At 46.8% G+C, this 14,560-nt stretch overlaps 1 protein-coding gene across 1 annotated transcript in view; it reads left to right on the forward strand.

Moving 5' to 3' along the window:
- The window catches only part of ARSB (arylsulfatase B), a 104,783-nt gene that overhangs the window by 53,803 nt on the left and 36,420 nt on the right, over positions 1–14,560 (forward strand). The window contains exon 6 of the mRNA XM_065406354.1: positions 12,730–12,800. Coding sequence (XP_065262426.1) covers positions 12,730–12,800 — 71 coding nt within the window. The remainder of the gene's footprint in view (positions 1–12,729; positions 12,801–14,560) is intronic.

A 14,560-nucleotide genomic window follows, 5' to 3' on the forward strand; every position in this document is an offset into this window, starting at 1 on the left:
CAGCCAGAGATAGTAGAAAGTGTGTGTTATAGCAAATGCTGCTCTGTGAGACCTCAGCATCCGCAAGGAATCTAGGAGCATTCCTCAACTACAGACTGAATGGCTCAGGTAGGGGTGTGTGTGTGTGTGTGTGTGTGTGTGTGTGTATCTTCAACTAAAGGAGACTGCACTGTGGTTGCAAACTCTTGAAAGTGCTTTCCTCTGCCCATCAGTACTAGTGCTTCTCCCTTGCTTGGGTTCAGCAAGGGTTCAGCTGTTCCTCATCCCTGAGCAGATCTTGTCCAAATTCTGGGTTATCTTGGTGATATGATCACATATAGTGAAGGATAGGTAGAGCTGTGTGTCATCTGCATATTGCTGGCACTTGAACCCATGTCACCTTACCAGTTCACCTAGTGGCTACCTGTAATGTTTAATAGGACCTAGAGAGACCTGGTGACCCCAGATTATTTTAATTTTGCCAAATTGGAAGCCTCGTTCCCAATATGACTCTTCATAGAAGAAATTAATATAGTTTCTGTGAATTGTTAGACTGCCCAGTGGGTGGACCTATGATAAAAATGTTTAATTTCACATTTTCCTCAATGAATAGATCAAATTTCAAGATTGTAGCTCAAAAGATCAGTTGAATGTTGGACAAAAAGGACTTTAATGACATCTAATAGAAAGTTCAAATCTGTTGATTTTTAGTGCTTAGTGGCCTATAATGGATGGAAATAGCTAGAATCTTTTTTTTAAAAAAAAGGTAATTTGGAAAATGGAAATTAAGTGCCAGTCAGTTACTATATTACAAGTCAATGTGTGACAGTACAGTATAGGAGAAGTTCTCCGCCTTTTTCTTTCTGAGGCCCCCCAATATGCGATAAAATCTCCATGGTCCACCTGAGCCACTGCAACTGTTTTTCTGCATATAAAAGCCAGGGCAAGCATTACGGGGTAGCAAGCAGGGCGGTTGCCCAGGGCCCCACGCCACAGGGGGGTCCGAAAAGCTAAATTGCTTAGGCTTCGGCTTCAGCCTCGGGTAACGGGGCCCAGGGCATCAGCCGCATGTGGTGGAGGTTTGGCTTTCTACACTGGGCCCCAGCAAGTCTAATGCCAAGCCTGCTTGGCGGAGCCTCTGAAACCTGCTGGCAGCCCCCCAGAGGGCCCTGGGCCCCTGGTTGAGAATCACTACAGTATAGTATGTTGGAAGATTAGCATATATTCTGTAATAGCGGTTAATCTTAAAAAAGTAAACATTCTTAATCTGTAGACTTTGTCTACAACTGCTTGTGACATAGGAAAGGAAAGAATTTAAAATTACATTCTTAAATACTAAAAGTTATGTATGATCCCACAGACAAAATATTTGTTGGGAAAAGATTATCACAGCTAGTTGCACTGTGATACAAATTGAAGCAGAAGAAAATGATGTCTTAAGTGAAGCATGTCATAATATTTTTTCCAATATACATAAAACAAATTTTAAGGAAGTGTGAGGAAATGTGATCCAGGAAAATACAATATGTGCAAGACATAAAAAAAAAAAAAAAAAGAGAGAGAGAGAGAACAAAAACATCCTTAGTGACACCAGGTCATTACCAAAAACAAGACAAACAAATTTACTCTGGAAAACCTTGGACTTCTTCCCAAGGCTACTTTTTGCCTAGTTTAAATGAAACTCTGTTCTGTTAAAGTTCCTATACCAATGTTGTATTCAAATTCACCAATAAACAATAACCTTTCATTATGCTTTAAAAATACACCATGGTTGAAAATACAGGGCCGTACTCTTGGCTGGCATAAATTAGCCTTTGATTTCTACAGACGTACATCAGTTTATATCAGCTGAGAATCTGCCCCATAGAATACAGTTCTGCTGTTTTTATATAAACAAAATTCCCTTTGAAGATAATCAGAGTTTCGCCTGCATTAAGAACACACAACTGAGCCGGTGGTGGAACACACTATAATAGTCCCCACAAAAAAACCCTCTTCCTATAAGTGTGTGTGTGTGTGTGTGTGTGTGTGTGTGTAAGTAAGAGAGAGAGAGAGCATGCAACTTAATAGAACATTGTACCTTAAAAACAAATATCCTAAAGCCAGAGAATTCTAAGCTATGTTTATATTTTTTTTAAAAATCTAATCACTAGAAAATACCAAAATACAAAGATATGGAGTCTGAGATCCTTAGTTGAGCCTTCATATCCTTGCTGTCTTGTGCACTCAATAAGTGTCCCTGACAAAAACTACAGTATCCAGCTGCTAGCTGGATAACTTGCTGAAGCTGTCCTGTGAGGTGCTAAGCCACATAGCAGTGGAGCTCTGTAACTGGGAAGTGTGATGGGGCGTCTGCCCCACACTGGTGGAGAAAGTGTTAAAATCAGCCCTGGGGAGGCTGCACAGCAGAAGCCAATCAGGGCAGAGCAGGCCCATATATAAAGAGAGCTGCAGGGCAGAGGAGGCAGCTCCCTCTTGGGAGTCCAGGGAGAAGGACTGGGTCCCTGAAGGGTTGAGGGACAGAGCAATGCTGGGCTGAGTCAGGGGAGTGAGAGGGAGCTCAAACGTGACCGGCTGAAAGACTGAGGCCCTGATACAGGGGCAGAGAACGTGCTAGGGCTACGGGGAAGTGACCCAGGGAAATGGACGACGAGGGTTGAAGGATACGCAGCGCATGGCTGCCACCTAGAGGGTCCCTGGGTTGGGACCTGGAGTAGTGGGTGGGCCCGGGTCTTCCACCCCCTCGCTCCCACATGCCACGGAGGGGAATGGCCAGTGAAGGGCTGCAGTTTGCCACTGCGGCAAGTAGCTAGAAGCTTGGGCTTCAGTCGGCCACGGAGGCGAGTGGCTGGACAGAGGACTGCTATTCCCCCGGGGGAGGGGGAGGAATGGAATGGGGCACAGCCACAGGGCTGTGTCCTGAAGAGGATGCCACGATCCTTGAGGCAACACGGGTCCAGAGCAGAAGTGACGGTGGCGAGTCGCCTCCGGAGGAGGGCGCCCTGCGAAAAGACTGAGCTAATTCCCAGAATGACCAGTAGGAAGTGCCACGGTGGTGAGTCCCACCCCGTTATAGATGGGGTGACCGCTTTCTAGAGGTTTTAAGCCCTATAGAAGTGGAGTTTAGGAGCCCCAACCGGCAGCCATCTCCTTGTGCAGGTATCCACTTGCTTCCCCTAGGAAGATGCTTCTCCCCTTTTTCCCCTTGTGCTGTAGCATTTCCAGGGCCGTAGCAACAAAGAACGTGGCCCCCTCCGAACAGTGGCCCCCTCCGAACATATGTCCGGGCGGGGCCCCTTACAATGCAGAAACTGGAATGCGGTATTTATTTTGCCACTTTTAGGGGCCCCCTTCCTTGCGCGGGGCCCCTTACAATGCAGAAACTGGAATGCAGTATTTATTTTGCCACTTTTAGGGGCCCCCTTCCTTGCGGGGCCCCCTCCGGTCGGAGGGTACGGAGGGTGCTCGCTACGCCTCTGAGCATTTCCCCCTGCTTCTGCAGCTGGTCACATTCCAAAAAGAGCTCCTAAGTCTTCCTGGACTGCTAGATTTCTGCTATTGTGTAAATAATGTGCATTGGTTATACACTCTCTCACTTTGTAGTGTATTTAGAATTATTTAAATAATACCAAAAGTTATTGAATGATTTCATAATCAATTAATGGTGCTGCAGAATTTAAATTAGGGACCCATGGCACCTATAATTCTTCTTCGAATGATGGTCCCTATGTGGATTCCGAATGTGGGTGCATATGCGTGCCGTGCGCTGGAGCCAGAACTTTGCATAGTAGTATCCATTGACCCCACGTGCATCGAGAGCATGGCGCGACCGAGGCTTTAAGACGCTGTGTGGGTTGATGCCGCTCCAGTTCCCTCTTACTGCTGCATGGCCAGAGTCGGAACCTCTCGGTGCTCTTAGCTCGCTAAGAGAACTGCTCTTCATTTTTGCTGTGCATAGTTTCTAGTTAGATAGATGTCCATTAGTTTTTAGTAGTTGGTTTTCATTGGACTTCTCCCCTTTGGGGGGTTTCTTTCTCCCCGGCCTGGGGACTATGCCCCAACAAGCCAGCTTCAAGAACTGTGCCTCGTACCCTCCCTCCTTTTCAGTGAACGACGAACACACTTGTTGCCTTTACTGTCTTGGTGAAGCCCATATCGTCTCTCATTGCTCCATCTGCCACTTGTTTCCATCCCGGACTCTAGCAGCTTGTGAACTTCCCCTCTGCAAATATCTGGAGGAGGAGAAGGTGCGCTCACGTGCGCAACCAGACCCGGTTCCAACGGATCTGCCAGAATGGCACCCATCACTGGTGGTGAGCACTTCAATGGGCCTCTCCCATGCAGCACCGGCGGCACCACCGAAGCCCCACCATATGCACAAGAAGTATGGGCACAGGCATAAGGGCAGCTCCCAATGGGGACTGCCTCTAAACCCAGCATTACCTCCCTGAGGTTGGGCGAGAAGTCGTGCACAGTAGTGGATGCTCCTGCTCCCAAGAAGGCTCGTACGGAGCACTGCCCCAAACACCATCGTACGCTGCTGGTCCTGTCTTCTGCTCTGGCCTCCTCCTTCACCGCCATTGATGCTGTCAGGACCTTCCAGCCTGACACGCCCAGTCCCGCGCACTCCAGGGTGCTTATCACCCCTGACGCCATTGACAGAGTTCATGCTGCCTTTCACTGCCTGTCCCCTGCTCCGGACCTCTGCCTGTTCCGAGATTCCCCTCTCTAGAGGATAAGCCCCTTGTGCTCCATCCTTCTCCACCAGCTGTGGTGACGGACGAGCTCCTACTTCTACCATCCTCTCAGACCTCATCTTGGACTGACGGTTCTGCCGGCACCGATGGCCCCTCTTATTCCGGACCCTTCTTCGGAATCTGAGTGGTTCTCTGACCTAGACAACTTTCTCTCCTGCCCGGTCCTACAGCCTGGACTCTCAGCACTGGTCCTACCCACCGATGTGCAGACCCTTGGCTGACCCGCGGTTCCACTATCCGCAGGCACTACTGTGGCCTGGCAATCCCCATGCCTGGCCCTATTGGCCCGCTTGGGGCCCCTACCACGATCGTGGGATGCACTGCCTGCATCACTGCTCATCTTCCACCCATTCTGCCACCTTCCACAAGGACCCTCTAGATGCTCCCGCTCTGTCTTGCCACCTGATGACCATGTCCAATACTAGAGCTTGCTCCGCCACATGGCTCTCAGTGGAGGACATTCAGGACTCCCAGGCCAATTCCTGGATATTCTCCAGCCTCCGGGACCTTCCTGTACCACCTTGCCCATTCAGAACACCATCTTGCAGCCAGCTCAGGCTGTTTGGCACACGCCAGTCTCGTGTGCCCCTATGTCGAAGCGGGCGGAATGCTGCTACTTTGTGCCCTCTAAGGGTATGACTTTCTGTTTACCCATCTGCTGCCCAATTCCCTAGTAGTCCACAGGGCCACTGAGCGCACCCATCAGCAGCACTTTAAATCTACCCCTCCTGACCATGCTCCCAAAAAGATGGACTTGCTGGGCCTCAAGAGATATTCGTCCGCGAGTCTACAATTCCTCATTGCCAGCTACCAGGCTATCCTTGCAAAGTATGATTTCCTGTCATATTCCAAGCTGATGGACTTTTGGGACTTCCTCCCTCTGGAAAAGCAGCAGGACTTTCAGCATCTGTGGGATGCAGGCAAGCTGGTGGCCATGGTAGCTCTCCAAGCTGCTGTTGATGCTGCCAACACTGCGTCTTGCTCCTTGGCATCTGGAGTCTTGTTCTGTGGCAACTCTTGGCTCCAGTCTAGTGGTTTCCCTAAGGAGGTCCAGACAACTCTTGAGGACCTTCCCTTTGACAATCACAAGCTATTTAGTGACAAGACGGACGAGTCCCTCCATTCCCTCAAGGACTCCCGTGCCACCCTCCGGTCACTGAACATTTATACTTTGGCCCTGATCCACTGACAGCAAGGCTCGTCCTTCCACCCTTGTGCCACTTACCAACCAGACGCTCAATGGCTGCTTGATCTGCCTTGACCCCACTCCCAGCAACCTCAACATTCTTTCTCTGATGCCTTTGCTGCTTCCACCTTCCACCACCGTCTAAGCAACCCTTATGACTCTTTCCTCGAGACCCGCGAACCCTCCTCCATCCCTCCTGCCACACCCTGGATTGTCTTCGGAGGTCATATTGCCCCTTTTGCCCACAACTGGGGCAGGATCATCTCCAACTGTTGGGTGCTGGATATCATCCATCAGGGCTACCCCATCAAATTCTTCTCCTTCCCTCCTCGTCTTCCGCCCAATGGCTGCCCTCCAGACCCTTCCCAGGACCATCTCCTCCATGAGGAAGTGACTGCCCTCCTCCAAAAGGGCACCATAAAACCTGTGCCATAGTGCTACCATGGCTATTGTTTTTATTTCCCCCTATTTCCTTGTCCTGAAGAAAGGGGGTGTTCTTCGTCCCATTTTGGATCTCTGCTCCTTGAACAAGTTTATTCACAAGTTTTGCTTCAGGATGATCACTCTCCCCCTTATTATCCCTTCCCTCCCCCCATGGAGCTTGGCTTGTAGCTCTCGATATGAAAGATACATACTTCCACGTAGACATCCACCCTGCTCATCGCAAATTCTTCTGCTTCAAGGTGGGGAGTTCCCATGACCGATTCCGTATCCTCCCCTTTAGAATCACTGCTGCCCCCCATGTCTTCATGAAGATCTTTGCAGTCGTGGCAGCTTATATGCACTGTCTGGTTCATTCCCTCTTCCCCTATCTGGATGACTGGCTACTTATGGCGCCCTCTTGCTCCAGTCTCCTTGCCACCATCCAGACCCTCCACACCCTCCTCGGCAGCTTGGGGATCTGCATCAATGAAGAAAAGTCGATCCTCATCCCTACCCTCATGCTCACCTTCATAGGGGCACGCCTGGACTCTGTGGCAGCCCGCGCCTTTCTTCCCATGGACCGCTCACTTCTCTTATTGCTATGCTCCGACGCTACCCGCAAATGTGTGTCCGTCAGTGCCTCTCCCTCCTCGGCCATATGGTGGCCTGTACCATGCTCACGCTGTACATCTGTCTCCATATGTTTTGCATTCAGCTGTGGCTCCACTCTGTCTGCAATTTGCAGTCAGACCGCCTGAACAAGCAGGTGGTCATCCCTCCCACTGTTTTGGCTTACCTCACCTGTAAGCCAGGTGCAACCCTTCCGTGGTTCTACCAGGCATTCCATTCATGTCCTCCACGCCCAGCACCACTCTAACCATGGATGCCTCACTCGTGGGCTGGGGCGCCAACCTCGACGGCTGCACGGCCCAAGATCTTGGGTCACCAATGGTCGCGCGGATGCACATCAATGTCCTGGAACTATGGGCAATTGACTGTCCTGCCAGGCCTTCCTGCCCTTCCTCCGTTCCCACCATGTTCAACTTCTGTCCAACAACATGACGGCAGTTATACATATCAACAGACAGGGCGGGGCCAGATCTCCTTCCCTCTGCACAGAGGCCATCCATCTTTGGAACTGGTGCTTCCAGCACGCAATCACCCTGCACACTGTACATCTGGGCAGCAGCAACTCTTCGGTGAACAGGCTCGGTCTTTCCACGCCAACCGCGAGTGGGAACTCAACGACTCTGGTCCGTCTTTCATTGGTGTAGCATGCCTCACTGGGACCTCTTCACGACGTTGGAGAACTGCAAGCTTCCTCTCTTCTGCTCCTGGGGAGCCCTGGGCTCAGGCTCACAGGGCGATGCCATTCTCATTGCCTGGACCTCGGATCTCCACTATGCCTTCCTGCCCATTCTCCTCCTTCCCCAGGTCCTGCGCAGAGTGCGGAAGGACCAAGTAATGGTTATTCTTATAACTTCCTCCTGGCCTTCTCAGTATTGGTACACCAATATTCTCCACCTCTCTGCTCGCCCCCCGATTCCTCTTCTGGCCCTCCCGGACCTCCTAATGCAGGCGCATGGCTGGCTGTAGCACCCCATCCTAAGCCCTATCCATCTCACGGCCTGGTATGTGGATGGGGCTTGTGTGTAGACCAGGCTTGCTCCACCCCCATCCAAGACATGATCACTCGTAGCAGACTCCAATCCACTGTTATCAAGCTAAGTGGCACTGCTTTACTGTGTGGGCGCACCACCATCACGTCTCTCCAGACTCAGTCTCCATTCCTGTCCTTCTAGACTACCTCCGTCATCTATGCCTATTGGGCCTTGCCCATTCCTCCATCTGTGTTCACCTGGCGCTCAGTGCCTTTCTTCCTCCTGTCGATGGCTTCTCCGTCTTCACCCATCCAAAGACCTCCTGCTTCCTCCGCAGCCTTCTCAGTGCCTTTCCCGCCGTAGGGAGGCCTACCCTCTCTTGGGATCTGAATCTGGTCCTCACTGCACTCACGAAGCCACCCTTCAACCCCCTCGCCACTTGCTCTCTCACCCATCTTTCCATGAAGGGTGATCTTCTTGGTGGGCATCACCTCCGCACGGTTCATCAGTGAACTGGCAGCCATGATGGCAGATCCACCATTTACCGTCTTCCACAAAGACACAGTCTCCTTATGTCTTCACCCCAAGTTACTGCCCAAAGTGGCTTCCTCCTTCCACCGCAACCAAAGTATACACCTTCCGGTCTTCTACCCTAAGCCGCACGCCTTCCCCCAGTTGTGCAGAAGAAACAGTATGAAAGAGATTTCACACTGTTCTAGGCTTGATTCTGACCTTCAATGCCTGCCATTCTTCAGTCAGTCTAATGAAATCTTAGGTTTTTATGCATTAAATATACAAAATTAAAAGCCACTGAATAACATACAACAAGCCACGAAACTGGTCCACCATAACAGCATTAATAATCCCAATCCCAACTACTTTGAATCTAACCTGGTGGGATGATTCGTATGATTGGAGTGTTTAATGTCTTTGATTATAATCTGTTCAGGAAGGGTAGAGTGGGTTAAAGAGGTGGGGAGGAGGCAATCCACATTAAAGACACCCTTATTTGTTTTAGTTATGATAAATCAGAAGCACAGGGTTTAAAATGCACCTGGATACATCTGCTAACTAATAAAGCCCAAGAGGTTTCCCTGATGGGGGTCTGATACAGACCACCAAATCAAACTAGAGAACAGGAGTCACTCTTTAAACACTAGTCTGTAATGTGCGGGGAGGGAGAGGGGACCTGTGTTGTTATGGGGAGCTTCAGTTTGGGAAACATATTCTGGAAGATTTTTGCAGCCAGTAGTAAAACACCATCAGTTTCTAAAAATTACAGATAATTTCCTAACACAAAAGGTATTGCAACCAACATGAGGTAAGTCTATTTTGGCACCTTATTATGACTGATAAAGGCTGAACTAGAAGTTGGTGGTTGCCTATGGACCAGTGATCTTGACTTGATTATATTCAATGTGGACAGAGAACTATCCCAACTAGTAATATGTAGTTGTGGAACTTCAAAAAGGCTAATTTCCCAAAAATAAGGAAAATTATGAGCAAAATTGAGTGGAAGAAAAAAATTAGAAAAATATGAGTGAAAATTGGGAGTTCTTTAAGAATAGTTTATTAGATGTTCTAACAGCCACAATTCCACAGTCAAGAAGGATGCTAAAGAAAATGGCTAAAAACTCATCTTGGTTCAGTGGCAAAGTGAAGGCATCAATTAGATATTTAAAAAGCAATATATAACAATTGGGAAAAAGGGAAAATAGACAGCAATCGATATGAATTAAAAGTTATGAAGTGTAGAAAACTGATAAAGGGAAGCTAAGGATATCAAGAAAAATCCATGGCTGGCTAGGTTAAGGACTATAAGAAGAAGTTTAAGTATATTAGGAAAAAAATAAATCCAAGCAATGGTATAGGTTAATTTCTAGATGGAGATGGTAAAATTGTTAATGATACAGAAAGGGCAGAAGTGTTCAATAAATACTTCTGTATTTGGAAAGTACTAGGATGATGTACTTGTATCATATTGGGATGAAGAAGTATCTTCTAGTAGTCCATTAGTAATTTAGGAGCATGTCAGACAACATCTACTAGGGATAAACATTTTAAAATTAACAGGCCGTGATAACTTGCACCAAAGAGTCCTACAAGAATTGGCTTAGGAGATCTCTGACCCACTGATGTTAATTTTTGATATCATCCCTTGAATAGCAGGGAAATTCCAGAAGATGGGAAAAATGCTAATGTTGTGCTAATATTTTAAAAAGGGTAAACGGGATGATCCAGGTAACTACAGGCCAGTTAGCCTGACATCAGTTCAGAGCAAAATAATGGAAAAGCTGACACTGAATTCAATTAATAAAGAATTAAAGGATATGAATATTATTTATTCCAATTAGCATGATTTTATGAAAAATAGGTCTTGTGAAACAAACCTGCTTTCATTCTTTGATGAGATTATTCATTTGGCTGATAAAGGTAGATGTAATATAATTAGATTTTTGTAAGGCAGTTGCCTAGTACTACAAAATATTCTAATTTTAAAAATTAGCACTGTGCAAAACAATAGAGCATAGGTTAAATGGATTAAGAACTGGTTAATTGACAGATCTCAAAAAAGTAGTTGTCAATGGGGAATCATCATTGAACGATGGCATTTCCTGTGGGGTTTGGCAAGGATTGGTTCTAGCCCCAACACTATTAAACATTTTCATCAACTTTCATATCTGAAAGTAAATTTAAAGTCATTGCTACTAAAATTTGCAGATGACAACAAGGTTAATAGAGTGGTAGTTAATAATGAAGACAGGACAGTCATACCATGTGATCTGGATGGCTTGGTAACCTGTGCCCATTCCAACAAAATGTGTTTTTAATACAGCTAAATGAAAAGTTTTATACATCAAGGAAGAAGGAATGCATGCCATATTTACAGCATGGGGGACTATATCCCGGAGAACAATGACTATGAAAATTAATTTAGGAGTCGTTGTGGATAGTCAGTTCAAGGAAAGTTCCCAGTGCGATGCTATGGAATAAAGGACTAATGCAATCCACGGATGTATAAATGGGGAGCAGTGAGTCGGAGTAGGGAGGTGATACTACCTTTGCATACAGCAGTGCTGAGAATGATCCTGGAATACTTTGTACAGTTCTGGTGTCCACCTTTTAAAAAGGATGTTGAAAAATGGGAGAGTGCGAAAAGAGCCACCAAAATTATTCAATGTGTTCAGGAGGTCAGACTAAATGATCTAATGATCCCTTCTGGACTTTCATCTCTAGAATCTATCAATCCACCCCCTTCCCAAATGACCAGAAGGTAAAACAGATGGGCTTAGTAGTGTGGCTGGAAGAATAACAATTTTAAGCTTTGTTGGGCTAAAACGTGGTGAGTGGAATCCTTTGTAGAAAATGCCCTGTAAGCAGTCTCTTGCCTTTTAAGCCAGGAGCTATCTAGCTCAAGCACTGTTATTCATTATAGCCGTGGAGCTATTGCATAGGAAGGAAGACAGACTCACAGATAATAAGATCCTAAACCACTCAGAGCTTTATAGGTAAATCCCAACACCTTAAACTCCACCCCATAAATTTACTGGCAGCTGGTACGCATTACAGAGCACTGGTTTAACAGGCTCTCACTCTGTTTGACACATCATTTAACAAGTGGGCATTTAAGAGCTGCATTCTGGCCTAATTGCAGTTTCTGGATATTCTTCAAGTTGTATCAGTATGTAGCACATATTCAAATTAATCCAGTTTCAAGGTGAGAAAGGCGCGGATAACTGTAATGAGGGCTGCACCTGAAAGGAGAGGTCTCACTCTTCTTGCCAGGAACAGATGGAGAAAAACACTGTTGGCCACAGCTGCAACCTGAGCATCCAGAAGCAGTTCAGAATCCAATGAAGGTCCTAAAATGCAAACCTGTTACATAAGGCTCAGTCAGGCGTGTAGCTTGTGATGCTAACGAGAAATTAAAACCCTAACATTTTTAATGCATTGTGGGGAAAATTTTCCTGTATGGCAGTTTTTGCACACAGAATTTTTAACATTGGATTCTGGTTGTACATTAGCTGAAAGTGCTGTATGATTTGTTATGTAATATAAATAAATACCTTTTACTCTCTGAATCAGTCCCACCAGTAATTTATAATTTCACTTTTACTCAGAATGTTTGGCTTCCAAAGATGATATAAAGAGGGGAAATATTAATTCTATAATTAGGTATTATTGATATTGAATTATTTTAAGATTTCCACTGAGTGTTATCTTACCTGTGTTTGTATTCTAGATGGTAAATGTTTCATGTCAGAGATTGTCTTTACTTGTGTCTTATATGCTGTTGCTTAAAATAAAATAAAAATAAATCTAGATACTATCTGAATGGTTGTCTTTGAAGTTCACTATTACATCATTACAATTTTTGTGGTATGATGAATGTTTTTATTTTAATTTCCATAATGAAAACAAATGACTTCTAACTGGCTTGCATGCTGCTTTTTATAGATAGTGGACCTTTTTAAGGAATGTTGGTCGTTTTCAGTGTAACATTTACTTACTATGTAGAGGTCCAATCCTGCCTCCCTTATGCACATGAGTAGCCCCCCACTGACTTCATTGGGGGCTACTCACCTGGGTGTGGAGTTGTAGGATTGGGCTAAAATATTATAGCTACTGGATCAGTAGGTCACCTTCAAATTAAAAGTTCATAATAGTTAATGGACACAATTGTTTCCTACACGTATAATAAAAGGAAGTATTAAAATAGCACGTGCAGATTTCTAGTGGGCTCTAGAAGGAAATTAATGTTTCCCAATGATCTCTGTTCTAGTGAAGGAAGCCCTTCTCCCAGAAAGGAGCTGCTTCATAACATAGACCCTATGTTTGTGGACACTTCTCCATGTGAGTATGCAATTCATTGCTAGTCCTATTATATAGACATATAGTTTGATATCTGTCTAATGCGTGCTTTTTTCCCCGCAAGAAAAGTTTACCCTTTTGTAGGTGAAGAAAGGAAATACTTATTTGCAAATGGAAGGCCTCCTAAGTCACTGCCTTAAAATGGATTTGCAATAATCGCAACTATAGTGTACTGTTAACTATACCCTAAATCATTGCTGGGCTGTGCTCTTCATTTCCCAGTGTTCTGAAGCACTTCTACGCAAAGAATAATGTACTGCAGACAGTGGAGTTATTGAGAGAAAACCATGTGCCTCAGGTGCACAGTAAGACCAAAGTGCCTCCTGCACTCAAGATTAGAAGTTATCTCCTAATATCCACATGTCCTGTGTTGTTCTATCTATAACAAGATTGTATTATTGACAGAGGTGAAAGTAAGCCAGTATGATCTGGTACGGCATACCGTGCCGGACTGGACTGGCTTCTCTGGCGGTGATTTAAAGGGCCCAGGGCTCCAGCTGCTGCGGGGAGCCCCAGGCCCTTTAAATCACCGCCGGAGCTCCGGCAGCCAGGCTCGGGTGGAGATTTAAAGATCCCAGAGCCCGGGTCCCTGCGGGGAGCCCCAGGCCCTTTAAAGTGCCGCCCGAGCCCAGCTGCCGGAGCTCCGGCGGCGCTTTAAAGGGCCCGGGGCTCCCCGCAGTGGCAGGAGCACCAGGCCCTTTAAATCACCACCCGAGCCCGGCTGCCGGAGCCCCGGGCCCTTTAAATTCCCACAGTGGTAGGAGCACCGGGCCCTTTAAATCGCCTCTGGAGCCCTGCCGCCGCTACCCCAGCCCTAGCCCAAGCCCTGCCACCCCGGGGTAGCGGCGGCAGGGTTCCTATGGTGATTTAAAGGGCCCAGAGCTCCACGGTGGCCGGAGCCCCAGGCCCTTTAATTCTCCCCTGAGCCCCGGGGCTCCCAGCCGCCTCTGCAGCTGGTAGCTCCGGGGTAATTTAAATGCCCTGGGGCTCCCAGCCACAGCCGGAGCTCCAGGGCCTTTAAATCTTGAAAGGCCCCGCCTCTTCCCGTTGAGGCCTCGCCTCTTTGGATTGAGGCCACGACCCGCTCAGGACTCTGGCGTACCGGTAAATCCTTTAAGTTACTTTCACCCCGATTATTGATCTTGCAAGTGGAACACTTTCGTTTGTAAAAGGCTGACGTTCCAAGCCTTGTGGCTGCTTTTGTGCCATACTAACATGAGTTGGAGCCTTTGTTAGCAAGTCATGCTGCTCTCTAAATGCTTTCTGTTTTATAATTCAGCATTTGATAAGGACTAGGAGCTCTTTAAAACGGGGATTGCTCATGGAGATTGTCATTGGAACATGACTCTTCTGGAGATTTTGAAGTTTTTGTGTTAATTAAATTAAGATACACCTCTACCCTGATATAACGCGACCCGATATAACACAAATTTGGATATAACGCAGTAAAGCAGTGCTCCGGGGGGGCGGGGCTGCGCACTCTGGCAGATCAAAGCAAGTTCGATATAACGCGGTTTCGCCTATAATGCGGTAAGATTTTTTGGCTCCCGAGGACAGTGTTATGTTGGGATAGAGGTGTATACAGTAATACATTGAGAGCTAAACACTGACTGAAGAAAGTCAGTGCAGTGGAGATAGTGGCATGTAACCTGTGATCCTGGCACAAGTCATCCTGTAGTAGCTGGATGGAATGGCTTAAGATAGGCTGCCACAAGGTACATCTGTCTCTGTGTTGCTTCTCC

The sequence above is a fragment of the Emys orbicularis genome, chromosome 6 (genome assembly GCF_028017835.1).
Source record: "Emys orbicularis isolate rEmyOrb1 chromosome 6, rEmyOrb1.hap1, whole genome shotgun sequence".
NCBI classification, from domain to species: Eukaryota; Metazoa; Chordata; order Testudines; family Emydidae; genus Emys; species Emys orbicularis.